The sequence below is a fragment of the Rhinolophus ferrumequinum genome, chromosome 3 (genome assembly GCF_004115265.2).
Source record: "Rhinolophus ferrumequinum isolate MPI-CBG mRhiFer1 chromosome 3, mRhiFer1_v1.p, whole genome shotgun sequence".
In the NCBI taxonomy this organism is placed as follows: Eukaryota; Metazoa; Chordata; class Mammalia; order Chiroptera; family Rhinolophidae; genus Rhinolophus; species Rhinolophus ferrumequinum.
In genome coordinates this window covers 63,292,880-63,314,587 of record NC_046286.1, presented here as the reverse complement: position 1 = coordinate 63,314,587, position 21,708 = coordinate 63,292,880, and the positions used below count along the sequence as shown (strand labels likewise).

The 21,708-nt window shown below is 39.6% G+C and overlaps 1 protein-coding gene and 1 long non-coding RNA gene across 5 annotated transcripts in view; one reads left to right on the top strand and one right to left on the bottom strand.

Annotated features, from left to right (window-relative positions):
- Window positions 1-101: 101 nt before the first annotated feature.
- The window catches only part of LOC117020420 (uncharacterized), a 53,948-nt gene continuing 32,341 nt past the window's right edge, over window positions 102-21,708 (top strand). For 2 of the 3 annotated variants that reach the window (XR_004422696.1, XR_004422697.1), the window contains exons 1-2: window positions 102-237; window positions 12,957-13,034. This is a non-coding gene — a long non-coding RNA (uncharacterized LOC117020420). Of the gene's footprint in view, window positions 238-12,956; window positions 13,035-21,180; window positions 21,316-21,708 lie in introns of all 3 variants that reach the window. The other variant, XR_004422695.1, reaches the window with a different exon arrangement.
- SLC16A10 (solute carrier family 16 member 10) overlaps window positions 13,328-21,708 on the bottom strand; it is a 105,663-nt gene continuing 97,282 nt past the window's right edge. The window contains exons 6-7 of one of the 2 annotated variants that reach the window (XR_004422694.1): window positions 21,021-21,510; window positions 13,328-20,864 (exon numbers count right to left, since the gene is read on the bottom strand). Coding sequence is in view for 1 of the 2 variants with exons in the window: in XM_033102889.1 (XP_032958780.1) it covers window positions 21,233-21,510 (278 nt within the window). In the remaining variant the exon portion in view is untranslated. Of the gene's footprint in view, window positions 21,511-21,708 lie in introns of both variants that reach the window. The other variant, XM_033102889.1, reaches the window with a different exon arrangement.

The window sequence follows — 21,708 nt, the reverse complement described above, 5'->3', positions numbered from 1 at the left end:
GGAGGAAATATGGTCTCTTGCCCACCAAGGCCTCGCCACAAACCGGAAGTTGATGTGGTTGCCTAGGAGACTGGCCGTCGCGCTCGGACCTCTGCTTCACACACAGCTGAGCCCTCGGAGGCCGGCGGGCTGGCGCCCCGTGGCGGAGCGAGCTGAAGCTGCAGCCTGGGATCCGACGAATCGCTAGGTGAGCTGCGGCCGAACCGTTAGGAGGAAATACGGGCCGAGAATTGCAAGGTATGGCTTCGCGTCCGCTCCCCGGGCCTTTGGGGAAGCAAAGGGAGTGCCTTCGACAACTTTCTGAAATTCCTTCCTTCACTCTTTCGAGATCTGTCGTCTGTCGATCTGTCGTTTATCTGTCACGTAACATTTGTTGAACCTCACATGTAAGCTCTCACGTGTATTATCTCATTTATTCGTCATAACAGCACTGTGAATTCTATGTTATCCTCGTTTTACAGATAAGAGGATTAAGTCATAGAGAATAAGTAGCAATTTGTCCAAGGTCAGGCAGCAGATCAGTGGCTGTACATGAACACTGTAACAGTAACTCACGGAAAAAAATCTGGAACCAAAGCTGCGGTTTCAAACACACTCGCTTCCTAACCCCTGCATTTAATTCCATTGTTGTAGGGAAGTGGAGCAGGGCATCGATTTGCAGAATTCCTGAGTCAAGTTACGCCAGCCGAGAAGGAAAGGCCTTCTTTATCCAACTCCAGCTTTTTGTTTCCTTTTTCTCTGGGACCAAACAGACCACAGCTTCAAAATGTATAAATAGTTGTCTTTATCGTCTATCTGAAATGTTCTTTTCCATCTGATTCTCTGTCGTCCATTGAGGCTTCCAGATTATAAGCCTGCGTCTCATTATCATTTCCTTTGCCCCATCTCTCTAGCCCCCTCCACAACCCTTTCACAATTTACCTGAGAAAGTAGGATGCTGTGATTTAAGGGACTCTGTTTTAGATTTCAGAGTCAGGAAAGGTCTCTTTGAGAAAAGTTCGATGTGGTTAAAACAAAAGGTACATAATATGAAAGGGAATGGAAGATGATATGGAAGAGGCAGGTTAGATCCAAATTGCACAGGTTAGATCCAAATTGCACAGGTTAGATCCAAATTGCACAGGTTAGATCCAAATTGCCATTACCATGGCGTTTGGACTTGAGCAACACATTTCCACTGGCACACGTAGATTTAATAAAGTCAGAAATGTTTTGTGGGAATTCAAGCTTCACAGTATTTCACCTTTACCACCTAACACTGAACTCATCTTTTTCCTCAATAAATCTGCTGTTACTCTGATATTCCGTGCTGGTACCACCATCCCCGCAGCCATCTCTGTAAGGAATCTGAGGTCCTGCCTTGATGTTCCCTTCTTTCTCTCTTCTTAGTTTATCACCAAGTCCTGCCAATCTTATTTCCATAGATACTTCTAAACTCAGGCCTCGAATCTATACTATTATCACAGCCTATTTTTTAAAACTTCCACCCTTAAGTGTCTAACCGAAATGCAAATCTACTGCATAAAACTTTTCAGCTCCTTGACAATAAAATCTGCTAACGTCATCTGCTGCTTCCCACCTCTCTAGCTTCATCTCTTGTTATCCCTATCTCATTATTTACATTGTAACATTAAAATTGCAATTAGATCTTTACACTCCACATGTTATTGCTCACTTCTTCACCTTTGATCATATTGTCGCCTGTTAAAAATGCCTCCTTTCTCTCTTACCTGCCGTGGCAGAGACTGCTAGCTACTCATCAAAATCCATTTTCTCTTTCTTCCTAAGTGATTGTTATAACCCCATGCATGACTGCCCCACTCCAAGCTGAATTTGCAATTAGGGCTGTCAACAGAATGTGAGCAGAAAGGCCTGGGACCTTATGACACTGGCAGTTCTTCCTCTGCCATCTTACAGCTTCCTCAGCTGGAACCTGGACATGGCTGTGACAGAATTTCAACCAAATGGATGATAACAAAGCACTAGGATGCTGCAGACCCATAATATGGAAGGAGCCGGGGTCTGTAAATAATGTGTGGAGTGGAGCTGCCCTACCTATCATCCTGGAATGCTCCCCTCTGAAAAAAATCTGTTTGGTAAAGCACTGAATGTTTGTTACAGTAGCTTCGTCTCCCCTGATCACCTGCCTGTCTTTCAAAAATCATACCTAATTTAAAGAATTGAAGACAATAATAGTCTTTTATGTGTCCTTAAGTCGTTACATTTTCTGTTGCTCTTCCTTCTTTCCTGAACATGTAGGTTTCCCTTTGGGATCCTTCCCCTTCGTCATAAAGAACTTTCTTCAGCATTTCTTTGTGGGCAGGTCTGCTGACCACCACTTTCCAAGTTTTCCTTCATTTGAGAAGGTCGTTATTTCACCTGAAAATATTTTCACTGGATAACACAGGCTTCTGAGTTCACAGTACTTTTGTTTCAGCACTTACAGATGTTGTTTCAGTGTCTTCTGGCTATCCGGGACCGCGGTCATTCAAGTCACGGCTCTTCTCTGTGTAATGTTTCATCTTTCTCTAGCTGCTTTCAGGGTTTTCTTCATCTTTGGCTTACAGCAGTTTAATTTTAAAGTTTCTGTATCTAGGCATGGTGTTCTTTGAATTTGCTGTTTTAAGTTCACCAAGCTTCTGGGATCCATAAATATTAATACATGTCTTTCACCAAATTTGGGAAGTTTTTGGCCTTTTCAAAATTACTTTTCAAATGATTCTTCTGCCTCAATGTCTTTCTCCTGTCTTTCCGGACTCTAAGGACATATATGTTAGACCTTTTGATATTGTTGCAGAAGTCCATGATGCTCATGGACTTCTATTTTTTTCCAATCTCTTCCCCCCTCTGCTCTTCAGTTTGGATAATTTGTTGCTTTATCTGTCTTCAACAAGTTCACTGGCTCTTTCAGTTGTCATGTCCATTTTGCTATTGCACCTATCCAGTGAATTTTTTTACTTCAGATATTGTACCTGTCAGTTTGAAATTTCTACTTGGTTCATTTTCAGTTTCTGTTTCTCTGCTGAAAAGGTCTACCTTTACATCTCAAATGTGTTTAACTTTACCTCCTGGAATATACAGTAACTAAAGTCTTCATCGGAAAAGTACAACATCAGCATTATCTCAGGGTTAGTATTTGTTGTCTTTTCCAATGGGATTTGGTCACATTTTCCTGGTTCGTTGTATGATAGGTAATTTTCTGTTCTATCTTGAACATTGTGACAGTTACGTTGTGCAGACCCCGGATCCTGTTAAAATCTTTCTCTGGAGAATGTATGTTTTTTAAAGCAGGCAATCAGCCTGGTTAAGCTCACACTGCAAGTTTTCTATCGCCTTCTGCGGGTGAGGGTTGCAATCTCAGTTCAGTTTTTAAAGCCTGTGTATGCTGCTCTGGGTCTGTCCTGAACATGTACCACTCACGGGTTAAGCTGAGACTTGGCCCACGGGTTGACTCTTAAACCTTTGCTAGGCTGCTTTGGGTCTGTTGCACACAAGTGCAACCCAGGAGTGAACCCAAGACTTGTGTGGTTCATATACAAAATTAGGGATCACCTTCTTTAACTCTCACCTCTTCCTCCTCCTGCCACATTCACTTTCCAACTCACAAAAGCTCCTTTTCTCAGTTCCTTGGATCAGAAAGATATAACCTTGCCACCAAACTGTTCCCAAAGGGGGCCTCTCCTCCGGACGAAACCATAACAATAAAAAAAGGAAAAAAGCCAGGAAACTTATCCCCTTGCAGCTTTCTTTTCTGAGTTTTTACCTCCCTTCCCAAGCTTTATTTACTTTTCAGAGTCCTCAGATAGTTGCTAATTGTATTTTGTCATGAATTTTAGTTGTAACCAGTAGGAGAGAAGGGCTAGTGTAGGCTTACCATGCAAAACTGAACCAGAATTATTCCTATTTTTTGAGAATCAGCTTAAGTGTTACTTCTCTAGGAAGCGTTTTCCAGCCCTTTTCTCATTCTTGGAGCTGTTTTAGTTTCCCTCCTTTGTGCATAATTCTAATAGTCCACTTACTACTTCATACAGAATTTTCTTATTTATGTGACATCTTCCCTACGATATTGAGAGTGCCGGATGGGAAGGTACTGTGTCTTATTTATCCTTTAGCACAGTCCCTGGCACACAATGTGTCTTCAGTAAATGTTTATTGAATGTAATAGACTTTCTCTGACCATCCTAACCTAAAAATCTGAATTCCTATGTAGTTATGTTACTCCTAAATTTTCTCACACATTCTAGTTTATATTATAATTATTTTTGCACTTATGTTTAGTTCCCTAGTAGATTGTAAGCTCAATGAGATGGAAATGATAGGTCTTATGTTTTTGTCATCCCTGTAGCATTATATTACTAAACTAATAAATATTATTTAACTGAATTTTGAGTTTCCATAAACATTTTAAAATTAAATGTTTTAATTCACACGATTAAACTTCAAAAAAATCTTTTCTAAATGGAAAGGTCAACTTTCTAATTCTCCCCACTTCACTCCTGAAAGCAGCAGGATATTTCTTCTAATTGCCTCCAGAGGTCACTCACCACCTTCTAAAAACGGGGGCCGGTTGATTAAAACAGGGCATTATTTCATGCAGGCTTCTCTTTAGGCCATTAGTGAGGATAATTTTTTTTCGTGAGGCAATCTAGGAGAAATAAAAATGTTGATGGGCCATTTTTTAAATTGAAAATAAATATAGCTTTATTGATTACTGTTACCCGTCCATGTGCCCAATGCTTCAAAAGGACAAAACGTCACAGCTTGAAGTAAGGCAAGGTTTATTGATTGAGAAAGCGCCAACCGAGAAGATGGGAACTCCAGTCATACCTCAAGTCCATCCTAAGAAAGAACAGAGTTCAGGCTTCTTTTATGTCAAGGGGAGGGGAAATAAAAGAGGCACAAGGTGACTGGCCACTGCAGACATCTGGGTGCCAGCAGGGGTCTGAGGAAGATGGTGCAGTTGATGTGAATCCAGGTAGCAGGTTCCTGCAAATCTTTGATAAACAATACATACTTCCCTTATCTTCTCAAGCCTCGGGCAGAATTCCTCTAATGATTAGCATGTCTGCAAGAATAAGCAGAAGCTATTAGCCTGAAGGCCATGGGAACAAAGATGGATTCAGAGAGGCTGAGCATTTCACTCTGTTACATTAGCTTGAAAAATGGATATTTTACAACCTATATGACAATCTCAAAAAGAAAGTATCTGGATCTTAGTCGCTTAAATGGTAATATCTTGGCATATTTGTGAAATGGCAACAAGGAAGCAGATTTTTCATCCTTTAATTTGAAATTTTACTTTGGGTGAGAGTGAGAAGTTAGATGGTCCATGCTTGGTGACTGCACGTCACTGTTAGGTAAGGAGGACGATCCCTCCAGAGAATAAAAATGAAATAGGTCCTATCAGATGATGTCGAATGCTTAAAGTACATCATGAAGAAACTATGTATCATAACTATTTTTATCAGTATATTAAACGGTCATTCTTTAACCTCATTGCTAAAAGCCCAGTCTGTTAAAACCAACTCACAAAGATTTGATTTCAGTAAGAATACTTTTATGTTTGTGCTACGTACTTTGAAAAGTTAGAACTAATATTGAAAGAATCTAACATCAGTGTCTGTTTGATGAAATTTTTTATCTTATTAAAAAAATTACTGATTTTTAAATAAAAGTTTCTTTTTAAAAACAGTAAAATTAGAATTTCCTTTAACTGTATTCATTGTAACATTGAAGACTACAGGACTCTGAATCTACCATCATACTGGTCTCCTATTGCTGTACTGATCAATAAAATCTTTGTTGTGCTGTGCCATTATTAGCCAAAATCAGCTTATCAAGAGCATAGAAACAAAGCCACCAAAAGTGAGAGCTTGGCTAGTGTCGGCCCTGCAGAGAACAAAAATAGACTAGCATTTCTTAAAGTACTAAGTGCTTCAGAAGCAATTAGAGTCATCTGCATAAAAAAGGAAACCACTTTAGGTGCTCTGTAAGCAAGATGATCTTCCTCCAGTTGTACTTAGATAGCCACTTATCCAGAGCTGGAGACTGCTTTGCCCTGGAACTACGGAAAAGCTGGAAGTTACAGATGGCTTTTAGCCATTCTTCCTTGATCACTGCCATCTATTACTACACTTAATACTATGTGCTTGGAGAATGTCCAAAACCTTTGCAGAAATCCCCATAACGACAAGCACTGTTGTGTTGCTAAACTAGGAACAAGCAGGAGTGGCAGTATTTCTTTTTAAGTAAGCCTACCTTGATTTAGTTTTTAGTTATTAAATACCTAGTATGTGCCAGGCATTGTTCTAATACTGAAAAAAAACCCTTCTCTCATGGACAAGACAAAGAACAAACTCATTTGTAGTATGTCAGATAATGAAATGTACAGAAATAGAGAGCAGAATAAAGGGAATCGAGTGATGGAAGGGGGTTGAGTTCAGGGAGTGTTGGGGAAAGCTCCTGTGACTGACATCTGAACAGGACCCTCACTGACGTGAGGGAACCATTCAGGCAGGAAGAGCATTCCAGAGAGAACAGCACGTGTAAGAATCTGATCAGGAGCGAGCTTGGTGTATTGGAGAAATAAAAAAGACGAGAGCAGCTGGAGCAGCATGAATGAAGGGAAAGTTGGTAGAAAATGAGGACCAGGAGCGAACAGGGTCCCTGATTGTGGAGGCCTTATGTTAAAGACTTTCTGGATATGTCAGAATAATACACTAGAGAGGGGGCAGGATTAGAGAGCAGAGAGAACAGAGATCTAATTAGGTTATTTGATTAGGCCAGATTTGTATAGGAGGTGAGAATGATCAGATTTGGGAAATATGGTGAAGATAAAAACAATACTATTTATTGATGGACTGAGTATATAAGAGAAAGAATATAAAAAATGACTTCAGGGATTTTGACCAATATCACAGAAAAACCAGAGCTGGACAGTAGTTAAAGCCGTCCACAGATTTTACTCAGGAACTATTGCAATAGGGGAAAAGAGACCTCCGTGGCCGGCAGCCAGCGTGAGTGGCCGGCAGCGTGCGAGAGCTGCTGTGAGCGCCTGTGAGTGGCTGACCCATGTCTGGTGACCGACTGCCTCAGCCGGGGAGCGCAAGGCTCATAGTAGCAGCATGGGCCAGGCAGCTGTGTCCTACACGGGAGGCGGAAGAAGAGGGTGGGGAACAGAGACCTCAGCATAGAATGGGCTCCATTTTGAATACAACAAGGAAAAGTGGGAATTTATAGCCAAGGGCAGGGGCAGGCAGTGGCTAGAAAATTATGTTTTTAAATTTTTTTTTCCCCTTCTTCTGTCTCGCCCCACCCCCAATTCCAGTTCAAGCCATTGTTTCTCAGTCTAGTTGTGTAGGACACAGCTCCCTGGCCCATGCTGGTATTCTGAGCCTTGCGCTCCCCCCCCCCCACCCTGGCTGAGGCAGTCGGGTGCCAGTCATGGGTCGGCTGCTCACAACCGCTCTCGCCGGCTGCCGGCCGCTCACGCTGGCCACTGGCCGCTCAGGGCAGCACACAGTAGCCCACGGCAGCCTGTGGCAGCTCATGCCAACCTCCGGCTGCTCACTGCAGCCCAGCTCCTAGGAGAGCTGTTGTTCACAATCTTAGTTGTAGAGGGCGCAGCTCACTGGCCCATGTGGGAATCGAACCAGAGACTTCGGTGTTAGAAGCATGGCGCTCCAACCACCTGAGCCACCCAGAAAATTAGTAAGAGGAGATATCAGAAATAAGGGGGGATTCTGGCTAAACCAACCTAACAGGATTCTTGCTGAAGGCAGACCAGGGTGATCAGACATTACCAGAGGGATAATGGAGGAGAGGAACCCAATCAGATTCAAGTGTGACCAGATATTGAGGGTGGGGAATTCTGGGTAAATCAACCTAGCGAGATTCTTGCTAAAATTGGGCAATACAAAGATGGACATGAAAGTCCAAAGGTCAAGGCCTTGTTGGGAAGAGGATTCAGAAGATCCTGACTAAAGTTTGGTCAGAGAGAGATTATTTGTCTCCTAAACAACTGGTTTAGTGGTCCTATTTATTTAGATGGAAAAGGAAGGAGCATGAATTCTCCAGGGAAATTAAAGGAAATCAAGAATTCAAGTTGAACGTGTTAAGATTATGATATTTTTAAATTCTTTTAAATTCTTTTCAAATACAGTTGACATTCAATATTATATAGTTTCAGGTGTACAGCATAGTGGTTAGATATTTATATAACTTATGAAGTGATCCCCCAACAAGTCTAGTATCCATCTGGCACCATATATAGTCATTAAAACATTATTGACCATACGAGGTCTGACAATTAAGTTTGAGAACTCATCCTAGAAAAAGTGCTACATACCTCATTGCTGAATATCACTATGGTCACCTTCGAAGTACTCCTCTTGGGAAACTATGCACTGATGCCAGCGCTTAGTCCACCCTTCAAAGCAATTTTGGAACTCTTTTTCTGGAGTGGGCATCAGAGCTGTCATTGTATTACCCTTGATGTCATCAAAACGTCTTCCTTTCAATATTTCCTTTATCTTCAGGTAAAGAAAGAAGTCATTGGGGGCCAGATCAGGTGAGTAGGGAGGATGTTCTAATACAGTTATTGGTTTACTGGCTAAAAACTCCCTCACGGACAGTGCCATGTGAGCTGGTGCACTGTTGTGCTGCAAGAGCCATGACTTCTTGGCAAAAAGTTCAGGTCGGTTTCGTCTAACTTTTTCACGCAGCCTTTTTAGCACTTCCAAATAGTAAACTTGGTTAGCTGTTTGTCCATTTGGTACAAATTCATAATGAATAATCCCTTTGATATCAAAAAAGGTTAGCAACATCGTTTTGACTCTTGATTTGGACTGATGGAACTTTTTTGGTCATGGAGAATTAGCTGACTTCCAAAGTGCACTTTGACACTTTGTTTCAGGGTCATATTGGTTTTCATCACCATGTTTCATCACCAGTGATAACACAGTCCAAAAGTTCTTGGCAAACTTAAACTCTCCTTTGCTTTTGTTCACTGGTGAGCTCCTTCAGGACCACTTTTGCACACACCTTTCTCATGCCAAGATTTTCAGTTAAGATTTTCCTAACTGTTTCTTTTCAATGTTTACTTGGTCTGCTATGCTTCTCACAGTCAGCCAACGATTCAACAAATTTTTGCAATGCTTTCTCCTTACTGGCCGCCCTGACCTCTCTTCATCTGAGGGGAGGCATTCTCTCCCCTCAGAAAAATGTTTAATCCATTTGTACACTGCCATTTTCTTCATGGCATTATCCCCATAAATTTTGACTAACATGCCCCTGATTTCACTTCCACTGTTGCCAAATTTAAGAAGAAATTTAATGTTTGTTTGTTGCTCTAATTCAAGCTCAGACATTCTCATGACAGCACACAAAAACACGCAACAACAATAATGAACGCCACTCAGTAAGACATCGCCACCTGTCGACACACACACAGCTGTGAGACACTGATATACCAAGGGGATGAAACCTTACCGAGCTGTTTGTACAGTGCTGCCAGTGCAAGGGCACGGGGGCACGTTCTAGTTTGCTTCATAATAAAAGTTCATATAGGATAAGAAATTCAGAGGTATTCCCTTTGTTCCCAAGCTTGAAAGCTTTTTACTACTAACAACAGTAAAAGTCACAATGAATACAATATGTGACGATATTTACAGGTATTAAGTGAAAAAGCATGTTGCAGAATAGTATGTGTAGCATTCCCTCACTTTTACAAAGATATAGTCTTAAGGGATACATTTGTAATGATAAAGGCAATTATCTCTGGATGATGGGATTATGGTTGCTTTTTATTTCTTTGTGGTTAATGTCTCAAGACAAGCTTTTCTATCTTTGTAAAATTAGAAGATGTAGGATTTCCAATAGTGTCCCCTGTAGCTTCATGATACTAGCATTATATTTTAGATTTAAAATACATACAGGGGCTTCTCTTTAGCCAAATATCTGTCATTTGATCCCCTGCTGTTACAAGGTTGAACGTGGAGGTGTATACTCATTGCTAGTGGAGTGTTGATGCTTCTAGGCCCTCAGTGGACAGAGCTAGGAAATATATGTATGAACACACCTACAAATATATGTATGTATATTCACACCACATTTTCCAATTCAGTCCATCACCATAGTGTTTATTTTAGCTTTACACCTTCCATATATGTACCTCCCTAATCCAATAGTGGAAACTTGTTTCCCATTATCTTCAGTATAGTTCTCTGTTCAAGCCCCATGTATGGAATCAATCTCCTGACTCTGTGACCCTCTCCTCAGCCCTGGAGCAGCCATGCGAGCCACGTGCACCCCAGTCCTGATCTTGCTACTGGACTCGCTCCAGCTGCACTGGCTAATTAAGTTCCCTAGAGAAGTGTTCCCCAGATAGAGAAAGTCCATATTGCTAATGCTGACAAGTTTGGAAACCATTCACTTAGTCAACAAATAATTATTGACCACCTACTCTATGTCAGGCACTTTTCTAAGTGTTGGAGATAAAACGATAGAAAAAAAGCTTACTCTTGTGAACTTATAGTTTGGTGAGGAAGCCAGACAGTAAACAAGATAAATGAAATATATCATATGCCAGTGATAACTGCTAGCTAAGGAGAAAAAAATTAAGGTGGGAAGGGGGATATGAAGCATTAACAGGATTAAATTTTAAACGGTTAGGGAAGGCGTCACAGAGAAAGCGGCTTTTGAGTAAAGCCCTAAAGGATGGACCAGAGCAATCCCGGTGGAGAGCTGGGGAAGAGTAGCCTGGGAAAGGACAGCCATGCCAGGATGACATGAAAGAAGGCAGAGTGGGTCAGGAAGAGAGTAGGCGGTACAGCCAGAGACGCAACAGGTGCCAGGACGTGTGAAGTTGGCTGGTCACAACAAGGACTTTTCTTTTGGGGGAGGCTGGCAGAGGGGGGCACAGGAAGATTCTGAGCAGAGGACTGATCTCATCTGACACATTTTGACAGGATCCTGCTGGCTGTTCTGTAGAGAATAGATGGAGGGGAAGAAGGGCAGAGAACAAAGAGCTCCGGATAGCTTGGCTAGGGGGTGGGGGGAGTGGGGAGAGATCCTGATATAATTTGGAAGCAGGGCCAGCAGGATTTGCGGGCAGACTGGAAGTGGCTGTGAGAGAAGAAGAGGAGTTAAGGGTAACTCCAAGGTTTGGGATCCGTACAGCCAGAAAGATGAAGTCGCCATTAACTGACATGAGGAGAGCTGCAAAAGATACCCATTTAGGAGGGACTGTCGGGAGGTCAGTTTTAGGTGTGTTAAGCTGAGAGATTGTTTTTAGTCATCCAGTTAGAGGTGTTAGATACAGGGGTCTGGCGTTTAAGGGAGAGGAACGTGCTCTGTCAGCATCTAGGATGTAATTCAAGTCATGAGATAGGATGAGATCACATAGGGAGTGAGTGCAGATGACTACAGAAGGGGTTCAAAAATTCAGCCATGATGTACCCCCAATAGTTAAAGGTTAGGAGATGGGCAGGACCTCAGCAAAGCAAACGGAGAGGCAGCGGCTTGAAAGACTGGAGGAAAATCAGGCCGGTGTGTGGGGAGCCGGACTCAGAAATCAGGAACTGACTCGCTGTCCCCAGTGCTGGTCATTCACCTGAGGACTGAAGGAGGACGGGCATTAGCAATGTGGGGTCAGTGGTGACCTGGAGAAGGACAGTCAGTGGAGCGGACTCGAGAGAGAATGGGAGCAGATAAAATGGGAGAGAGTAAGTAGAAATTGAAGATTTTTTTTTTTCTTTTTCAAATGGATGGAAGGAAATGAGGCAGTAGCTGCAAGGGACATGTGGTTTAAAAGAGGCCTTCCTCCCCCTCCTCGTCCCCCCCCCCCCACTGCCTCTCAAAATGGGAGAAGTGATAGCACGTGTAGATGCTGATAGGAATGATCCAATAGAGAGGGGGAGATTGATGACGCGAGAGAAGACAGTGAGGAAGCTGGAAGCGTTGAACTGGGGAGCGGGGAGGTGACGCAGGAGCAACTGGTGAGCGGAATAGTCAGAGAGCTGCTTCGAGTTTTGCAGATCACAGAGTTAAGGGTTAGGGAACAAAGTAAAGACTGAAGAGACCTGATCAATGAAGACAGACTGGGGATTGGGAGGGAATGGAGGCGTCAATGGGAGGTGATCGCCACGTTGCGGAGCAAACGCAGTGGAAGTGACGAGCAGGGAATAAAGCGATAGGAAGCTGTGCGGAGAGAGAGGGATGTTAGTATCTCAGATTTCAAAGATGAAGCCATTTCCAGAGATGACAAGGTTCCAAGTGTCGCTGTTCAGTGTGAGTGGAAAGAAAGTTGCTCCACATGGACCCAAAGCCATTTGCTGGAGTAACTAACTGATGCATATGTGGGAGTGACCAGGGAGGTAAAGGGTGGGAGAGCTGTAGGGGGGGGGGGGAGCGTGCGAGGCCGCGGGCCCAGCTGGGGAGGTAGTGAGCCTCCTGTCCCTGGGAGGAGTCAAGAGGGCACTGGCGACACTGGAGTTGAGGATCTAAAAGAAGAACTCTTGCATTTAAAGTTTTAGGTTCCTCTGTAGGACACTATAAAGAGAGAACTTTAAACCCTAAAAGTCTGATACTTATGATAATTGAGTTATGCCTCTAGAAAAATTAGGTTTTCTGATTAGAATTCTTCTAATTTTTTCCATAAAAATTACTTTTTCAGGAGAATGAATTTTGTCTTGCTCGTGATGAGTAACAATTTGTCAGATCCTTTCTTTCCTGGTTTTTTCAAAAGCCCTCCAGTGGCCTGTACATTCAGGCACCCACGTGCCGGCATGTAAATAATTATTGGATTAAACGATATGTGACGAATTCTTGAGTTTAATATAAAAAAAATCTCTTTAGCACCCTTTAACATCAATAATGATTTGCTCTGTAGTCGGGGCTCATCAAATAATAAACATCCTCCGACTGTAATAATAATGCATTGTTTTTTACAATTCCAGCCTGGTTCTTGATCATCTCCTGAAATTGTCAATGAGTAGGTCACCGAGTACCTGCTGAATTTAAGAAGTATAATCAGTGTAAGTAAAAGAAACAGTAATGTAAGTCAACTACAATAACAACAAAAAGAGTGTCAAATAGAAATAGATTTTGGACTATCCAGTGCTTGTGGATCATTTCTATCCCTGTTCTTTGTTTCAGAAAGATATTAATGCATAGCAGTACCCAAACACACTTGGAGTACATACATGCCGCTTAGAAAGCACACAGCTTATTTCTTTTACTCAACACAGACTGTTTTCCTTAACTTTAGTAACTTTTTCTTCCCTTCTTCTCCCCAGGAATTCTATAAATACAATCACAAAGCCATATAGAAATTTGCTAAAATGCTTTTATTGTATTTACTGAGAATATCACATTGTTTCACATAAAATGATCTTATCCTCCCAATGATTACAAAGCTCTTTTGGGTGTCTCTATTAAATTTCACATTATAAAAATCAATTATAAATTATACCCTTTAAAAAGAAACATAAAAATTTTTAAAGGCACATACTAAAATACTGCATACTGATCAAATCCAGCATAATCATTTCACATGGAGATCTAGATTTTAAACAACTCCTGTGCCAAAAATGGCATCCTGGGGAGGTAGAGAAGCAGCGTTACACGGCTGTGGGCAGCATGCTCTTGGAATAATTTGGTTTTCATGTCCAAGGTAAAGCATGTTTTTCTAACTTTGAAAATATGCAAAATAATTTAAATACTACTTTTCAGATAAACATTAAAATAAGTTGGCATGAAAAAGGTCATATTATACTAGGAGCTACTTAAAATACCCAAACTCTCTCTTAATAATACTGCAGGGTTCAGTCTGTGATAGTTGTAACGCTCAGGCTAAAATAAACGGTAGGAGAACAAACTGACAGAAGGCAAATTTATCAAGCATTGTGCAATGCCTGTCCAATCTTACATTTCTCAAACCACACTATAGTAACAGTTACGTCAGAAGTTATTCTTAAAGGGATATTTAATCTCACCCTACTGTAACTTCTGATTGACAAGCCCCCCATTCTCCTTCCCACGTTAACCATGTTAACAGTAGAAAAGAATTATCAATCAGTTAACAGAGAATCCAGGAGTAGATTCTGAATGTATGGTCTGATAGCGTGTATCATTTTCCTAACATATATTTACAAAATCATCAGAAAATAGAGTTAAGGCAAAGTCTATAAAGACAGCAGGGTTAAATAAAAGCGTGTGGTCCCCACTTCATCTGAATCCTACTTACAGGTACATGGGGACTCAGAAACCCACGTGGAATTTTGGGTGGAATTTCAGGTGAGTGTCATACAGCCACAACCACGAAGCTGGGAGCCCTCCATAAATCACAGGTCTGAGATTGGCCGAAACTGACCTAGACACAGTCCTTACTAATTTAAATCTTTCTGTTAAATCTGAAAGATAAATGATGATATTTTCAGTGTGAATTTTTTTTTTAAAGTACGTAACTGATTATCCAGGTTTTAAAATCGATGACTCCCAGAACTCCAATTTCAGCCTGAAAAATAGTTTACAATTTCTGCTTAAATAAACACAACAGAAAGTAATTTGTGCATGTATAACTATATAGTAAAATATATATAATTTTTTGTCACATACCCTCAGACTTACAGAATACTTGGAATAGCTAACTTCGTGCTAGAAACATTGACCAGGGACTTTTTCTTTACAGTTTACCTTAGGGGCTGTGTTTATCATGAAGTTTTCATTTGGTGATTATATTCTTGTGAGTTGTATACTCTAAAGCCTTATACATTAACAAAAATTACATACCTCTAAGTAATATTTGAACTCAATAATTGCTTTGTATGTGAGGTTTTCCCCCTTACATACATATACAAAATGCAACATACATAACACCCCTGGGTCTATACGTTTCCTATTGGGTTATATATACTTAAAAGAAAAAAATAATTTTGAAGGGAACATGAAATTTAGCACCAATCTTGATCTAATCTTTCTTTGGTAGGAAAAAAGGCACCAAATACACAGTCTGCTCGTTCAGAGCCTCGGGTCAAAATACAGCACCTTGATAACAAGCCCTCCATCCCTGAATTAATATTCCAGTATAGGCTGAATTATAAAAGACACATTTACCCATTACTTTCTAGCATATTAGAACATACTATAAAAGACTACATTTAGGGAAGATCACAGTAGAAAAGGTTTGTGTTTATACACATTTAAAATATTTTTAAAGTCCACTCTTCTGATAACTAAAAAGTATTATCTGGTAAAGAATAAAAGTCATACATATCAGAGTCTCCAAAATAATATCACGTATGAAATTTGATTTCTAAATGTTATTTTATATAGATAGTTCCTATCCCTTACATGCTTAGTGACATTCAACTCCAAAATACTCTTCTTACAGCACTCATATTGAAAGGCTAAAAATAGCTTTACAGATTGGACACTTGTGGGTTGACTCCTATACTGTTGCTACACTCAACAACAGCATTTTCAAAAACTCCAGGGAGACAGAAAACTCATTACCACTAGGAAAGGGGAGCCTCTTCCAGGACTTCCACGTGTAAGCTGTAAGGTTAGGGCACAAACATACCATCTCTTGTCAGTGGTCCTCCATCTTCTTGCCAAAGAAAACAAATGAAAACAAGACCTCATTGTCAAGCTGCCAGTATAATTTGAAAAGCCACTGGTAAAGCATTTTAGTAAGTGTTCATTTTTGTGCATGGATTATAAATTCAGTTTTTTTTTTCCTTTTTTGAGATTATCCACAGGGCACATTAGTTAATATTTCTCTTTTGTTCTTTTATATCCATTTACCAGAACAAAGCACTTAAGCACTTCTACTGATATTCTGACCCCTTAATAACTTGCCCTCCCTCGCCTTTTAATCCCCAAAGCGCCATTAGCTTCCTTCTGATTAGACAAGAGGTGATTAAGCAAGGCTTTTAGTTGGACACTGAAAGCTGAGGTAGGTGGACTGTTATGATCAAGTACTTAGAAAGGTTTCATTTCATTCCCAATGTCCTTCCAACATACCAGTAAAACATTGAAGTCTATTGTGTCCTAAATGAGGTAGCCTCCTATGTCATATCTGTCAAGAAAATAGTACCATGGGGGATTTCTGTGAATGTACAAAGGTCAAGATTATCCATGTTGACTATTTAAAAATTGATAATTTTTTAAAAGGACAAACTAAGTAATATATGTCCCAAATTGCAAGGTTTCCTTGAGTGATTCAAGATGTGGCAATGATTTGTTTCATGGTTCTTTATTGTTTCAGAAATCATCTGATAAAGTCCACGTTTAGGATAGTTCAACAATTGTGATTCTAAGTTAAATGCAGGTTTCATTTAACTAAATGTTACAGGCATTTGGCCCTTTATTCTTGAGAATTGTAACCTATCACTGTATCATATCGATAAAACAAAGCACTAGCCTCTGCCCACAAATAAAGGATAAACATGGCTGTGGCTGTGAGCTGATAATGAGCCCAGGAGCTGTCTGACGCTGCTCCCGCCTCGTGGTTCCCTGAACTGTTCTCAGACTTCTCTCTGGAGGGTCTTTTTATTTCCCTTACACTAAATCATCAACAAAAGTCAGCGAGTATAATCTGAGCAGCATTCATGACTGTCAGTAAAGTAGCACGCCTTCCTTCTGTAGTGTGTTCTCCTTCCACTTCACCATGATGAATGGCTAATTGGTTTGTGTTTTGATTATAAGGCAAAAAGTTTGTGTTTTTAAGAGTTAAACTCTTATCGATGATGCATTTTTCTATACGCCAAGACACCACATGTCTTTCAAATTAAAAAATAACATAGATGCAAGAAGAAAGTAATAAAGTTTAACTTCCTCCTACTTTTGACACATTGGAAAAAAGCAACACACAATACTGAAATTGCTCCTTATGGTTTATGCCAGCAACGATGACGTTTTCAGTGTTCAAAATTTCCTAAAGAGTTTAAATAAGTTTTACATATTTATTTAAATTGTTTCCATATATAAAAATTGGAGCTAATTAGCTTACCCTTTCCACTTGTACCTCTAGACCAGGGGTGTCTAAACTTTTTTCAACGGTTTTCACCCAGGGCCATATGCGGTAAAATACACAAACAGCCGGGCCACTCACTCGAGGTGAAGTACGTATCGCCTCACCTGGTTTATTTAAGTAAACTAAATATATTTTTGGAATTTGCTGTGGACCAATCAACAATGGATTGCGGGCCGCAGTTGGCCCGCGGGCCGCAGTTTGGACACCCCTGATCTAGACTCATCATGAAGTGTGACCCAGCCTAAGGACGGTTCTTAGGAGGTACATCCGAGAGGCGCACTACATTCCAGGCCATCCTCCATGACGTGCTCTCAGGACTAAAATTTGGCGAAACTTTAAAGGAATAGGAAAATCAAGGTAAAAAAATTATGCTCCGAAAATAATTATGCCAAGATCTTGACAGTTTTTTCTCTCAAAGCATTTACCTCAAAACATTTAAATAAAGTTTTATATGTTAGCACAAGAGATCCAATTACATGAAACTTAGGACTTCCCCTCCAAATTTTTAGCATATAATTAAAAGAACTTTTTCAATACAGACCATTAGAACTCTAAACTGAAGGCTGAGAACAAGCCATTCTCCAAGATACACAAAAGTGGATGGGGTTCCATCCTCTGAAACTATAGTGACCAGTACGCAGTGCAGCTGGACAGCCCTTAGAACTAAGCGAGGATGTTAATTGGACTCTCCAGCAGATTTTTGAAGGGTAGGGGTAATTAAAGAGAAAAAGAATGGTAAGGATAAAGATAATATGAAAAGAGTAAATATACATGTTTACTTTCCAACTAAGTGTACATTTACTTTAAAAGTATAAGAAGCAGTTGAAGCTAATAGCATTAAAGGTGTCTCCATACTTGGGCAGAGCCCATGTGATCATCTGCAAATATGTATAAACAGATCATGGATTATGAAACGTAAATGAGGTCGTTTCTATTTATGAATAGAATTGGAAATAATGCAATCACTATGCAATTTCCAGAGGAAATTACAAGTCTTGTAGTAGGGCTATAGACTAAGCATTGCAACTGTGATAAAAGAGATTTATACATTTTGAATAAAGCATCAGTAACCTGGGTGGTTTATTACTGAAATGGATGGATCCCAATAATAACCACTGCAGTGAAATGAACCAAAGTGTTTCTGGAAGCCCACTGAGCATCAGTTACAAGTGTATCTGATCCAGAGTTTCTAGAAGGAGGAATACTAATTATTCCCTTCTTATGTTATTCTTGGCCTCGGATGCCACAACCTTTTGAATGTGAGAATTTGCTGAGTTTTATCAGAATTAGGATAATGAAACAGAATACAGAGTTCCGACCCTATTCTTTTCCTCGCAATAAAGTATCCGGATTAAACAAACAAAATTTAGGCCCATCAGATCACTTTATGGCAAAGTAACACTCTGTTCAGAAATTGAAGAGGATTTACTTTGAGGAAAAGAAAATATTTTATTGGTCTGTAATATTTCTTGGTCTGCAACACATCTTGATGATGGATATTAGTATTTTTCATTTTCTTAGTTTGTAGACCTTTTAGAACTTTAGACTTATAGAACTTTTGTATCAAACATATTACTAAATATGCGTTTGTGGAACTTAACATTGTACCTTTTATAGTTTTTCTTTTTAATTTTATATTACAGCACAGTATTCTTCATAAGAGTCTCCTACAATGGAGCTTTTTTGATGTTATAGATCCTATTTGATTCATTCCATTGGACTGAAAACTACATATTTGCAATATATTGTGTAATATTATGAGATCTAAGTTTTATTATAAATACTTAAGTCATGTTGCTCTTTTAATATGGAAACTCACAAAGCAAGATCAAATCTTCGAGTTTCAGATTATTACCTTTTCCCCCCTAAAATCGACCAAATTTTGAAAGGGAAGACACTTTGGAGGTCTTTACAGAGTGAGCATTCTATTTCAGAATTATTCGTTCTGTAAAATTGGTGGTGGGGGTAGTCTTAGGAGTCTGCTAAAACTGTAAAAAAAAATGTTATAATGGCAGGTTTGATGATTAGTCTTAGTTGTATGTTTTTGCTGATCTCAAAAGCACTGATCATAACCAGGAAATAATGTTTTTTATAACTGGGCAAGAATAAATGAAGAACCTAATAATGTATTACATTATCATTTCTAAGTCATTTTCTAAAAGTTTAAAATAAGAACATGAAAGGGCAGTGTGGTCAAATGTAGGGGGTGTTTTGTTTTATTTTGTTTATTGACCCTTCCAAAAAAACAAATTACCTAAGTCTCCTCAGTATGAAATATGGAAGTATTGGAAGTAGTAAGTTGCAACTGTGTGTATGACATAGTAAATTGCTGAATGTCTTCACAATCAAAATTATTTAAATCCTATTAAAAATAGATTCCACATTTAGTGTTCCCACTTTGAACTTTCAAGGTTGCAGATAAGGAAGCTGATACTGAAAGGAAAAGTTACGGGGTTTTCTAGCTGTTTAACAGCCTCACTTCCCTCCAGTCCCCTGCGAGCCCCCTAGCAGCTATAAATACATATGCTTTCCAGGTATCTCCATCCTTAGCTAGAGACAAGGAATGGACGGACTTTGCCTTTCGGAAACAACAGAAGCTGAAAAGTAAAGTAGGGAGATAACACACTAACTTTCTCTCCTTACAGAGAATTTAGAAACAGATGGATCTTGGAGGTGCTTTAGAAAATGACATTTTCCCCAGGTGGACAAGATACATTTGAAATATTTAAGATTTAAATATACTTCCCATCCCTATTTAAGATTTAAATATATTTAAGATTTAAATATACTTCGCATGTTGTTAACTATTTAAGACCTAAATAAGAAACAAAAATGTACTAAAGTATAATTTCAGGGATGAGGAAAGTGTTCCTATGTTTTGTACACGAGTATGGGTCTTTGATTTTAATTTTAGGTATTTGAAACTCTAATGGTTTTCTTACAATTGTCTTTGTATACACAGAAAAAATACTGGGAATGTTATGGGGGCACACTAGTATAAAAACATATGAATGCAATTTTCTGCCAGAAGGTTTTGGAAATGTAGGAGTTGTTTCTCTTTGTAAATATTTTTAGCCTTTCTAGACCCAGTAATTTCATAAACCAATTCGAGCAACTGTTTCTATCAGAAATAGATATTATTATCACAAACAAAAATTTTTCCCCACCGTTTATGCCTGAAACTACAACTTGATACAAGCTCAATAAGACTAGTTTGAATACCAGGTCCCAGCGCTAACAAATTCAGTAGTTAGAAAAATTGTATGTTAAAATTGCTAGGATATCTTTCTTTCATTCTATTTTACTTTATTGTTAGAATTTGGCTACTTGAGCAAAATGCACTGCAAACCCAAAAGGAACACACGTAAATGGAAGAAATGCCTGATTTTTGAACTGCTCTGCTCTTACGAACAGGATCCTTCTCATCTCATGTATTCATGCTGAATACATTGTTATCGTCTGCTCCAAGAAGGGCCCTGACACTAGAGCAAGTGCCAACAACTGTATTTCATAGCTTATTTAACAGCAAGCAAGCAACTTGAACATAAACTTGAGGTTTAGCTGGATTTCACATTATCTAGAATCGAGACTTAAATTTTATAACAAGTTTCCAAATAGCAGAAGATATTAAAATAGAGATACCAGAATTAAAAACAAGCACGTGAGACAACAAACAATATTTCCAGTCCTAACCAAATTGCAAACCTTTCAGTACAGCTTGAGGTATTTTTAAATATTTGTAGAAGCTGAGTAGCATTCACAGTTTCCAAAGGTACTTTTTACTGAAATACCCTGTTTCCACGAAAATAAGACCTGGCTGGACAATCAGCTCTAATGCGTCTTTTGGAGAAAAAATTAATATAATACCTGGTCTTATTTTACTATAAGACCCGATCTTATATAAGATCGGGTCTTATACTAATTTTTGCTCCAAAAGACCCATTAGAGCTGATTGTCCAGCTAGGTTTTATTTTCTGGAAAACACGGTAGCTTCAAATTCTCACAATATTTGACTTTCAGACATGTTTTCATGTACCAGTTTCTGCCCTCAGACTCATGGAAATATCAGACAGCTATTAAGTGGCAGAAAATGGTTCTTGTGTAATAAGAGTTCTATTTCCCAATTATTGTGCTATTGTTTTTAGGATGTGATTAAAAAAATAAGAAATTTGTAATTCATATAAAAGGAAAATTTGCTTAAACTTCTGAAAGCAAGTCCAGTCTGGTGGAGGTGTGTTGGACATTAAAAGAAGACTCAGATTCTTTCTTAAAGATTTCAGGTGAGTTTGACAGCAAAGAGTTCTGGTTCTCCAGCATTTTCTCTGTTTTTTCTCCTCCAGTGGTTTTATTGACCTCTCTTTGCTTCTTACTATGGATCCATGGGATGAAACAAAGGACAGCACCTCCAATAAGGGGAGGGACTCCGGCGAGGTAGAATGACACATCGTAGGAGCCCAGCTTTTCACGAAGTAACCCTGGGAAGGGAAAGAACTGTCACCAAGAGAGAACAAGTGTGGCTCTTAGGGGTCTCAAATCAGTCACAGTGATGACCTAGTCCCAATCTGGTAACTTCATAGCGCTAGTTCAAACATCTCAGACTATAAGACATTTTTTAGGAAATGTGTCTAAAATACAAACCTTTTCTGATACGAGGAAGGAAAAGCTCTCATTTC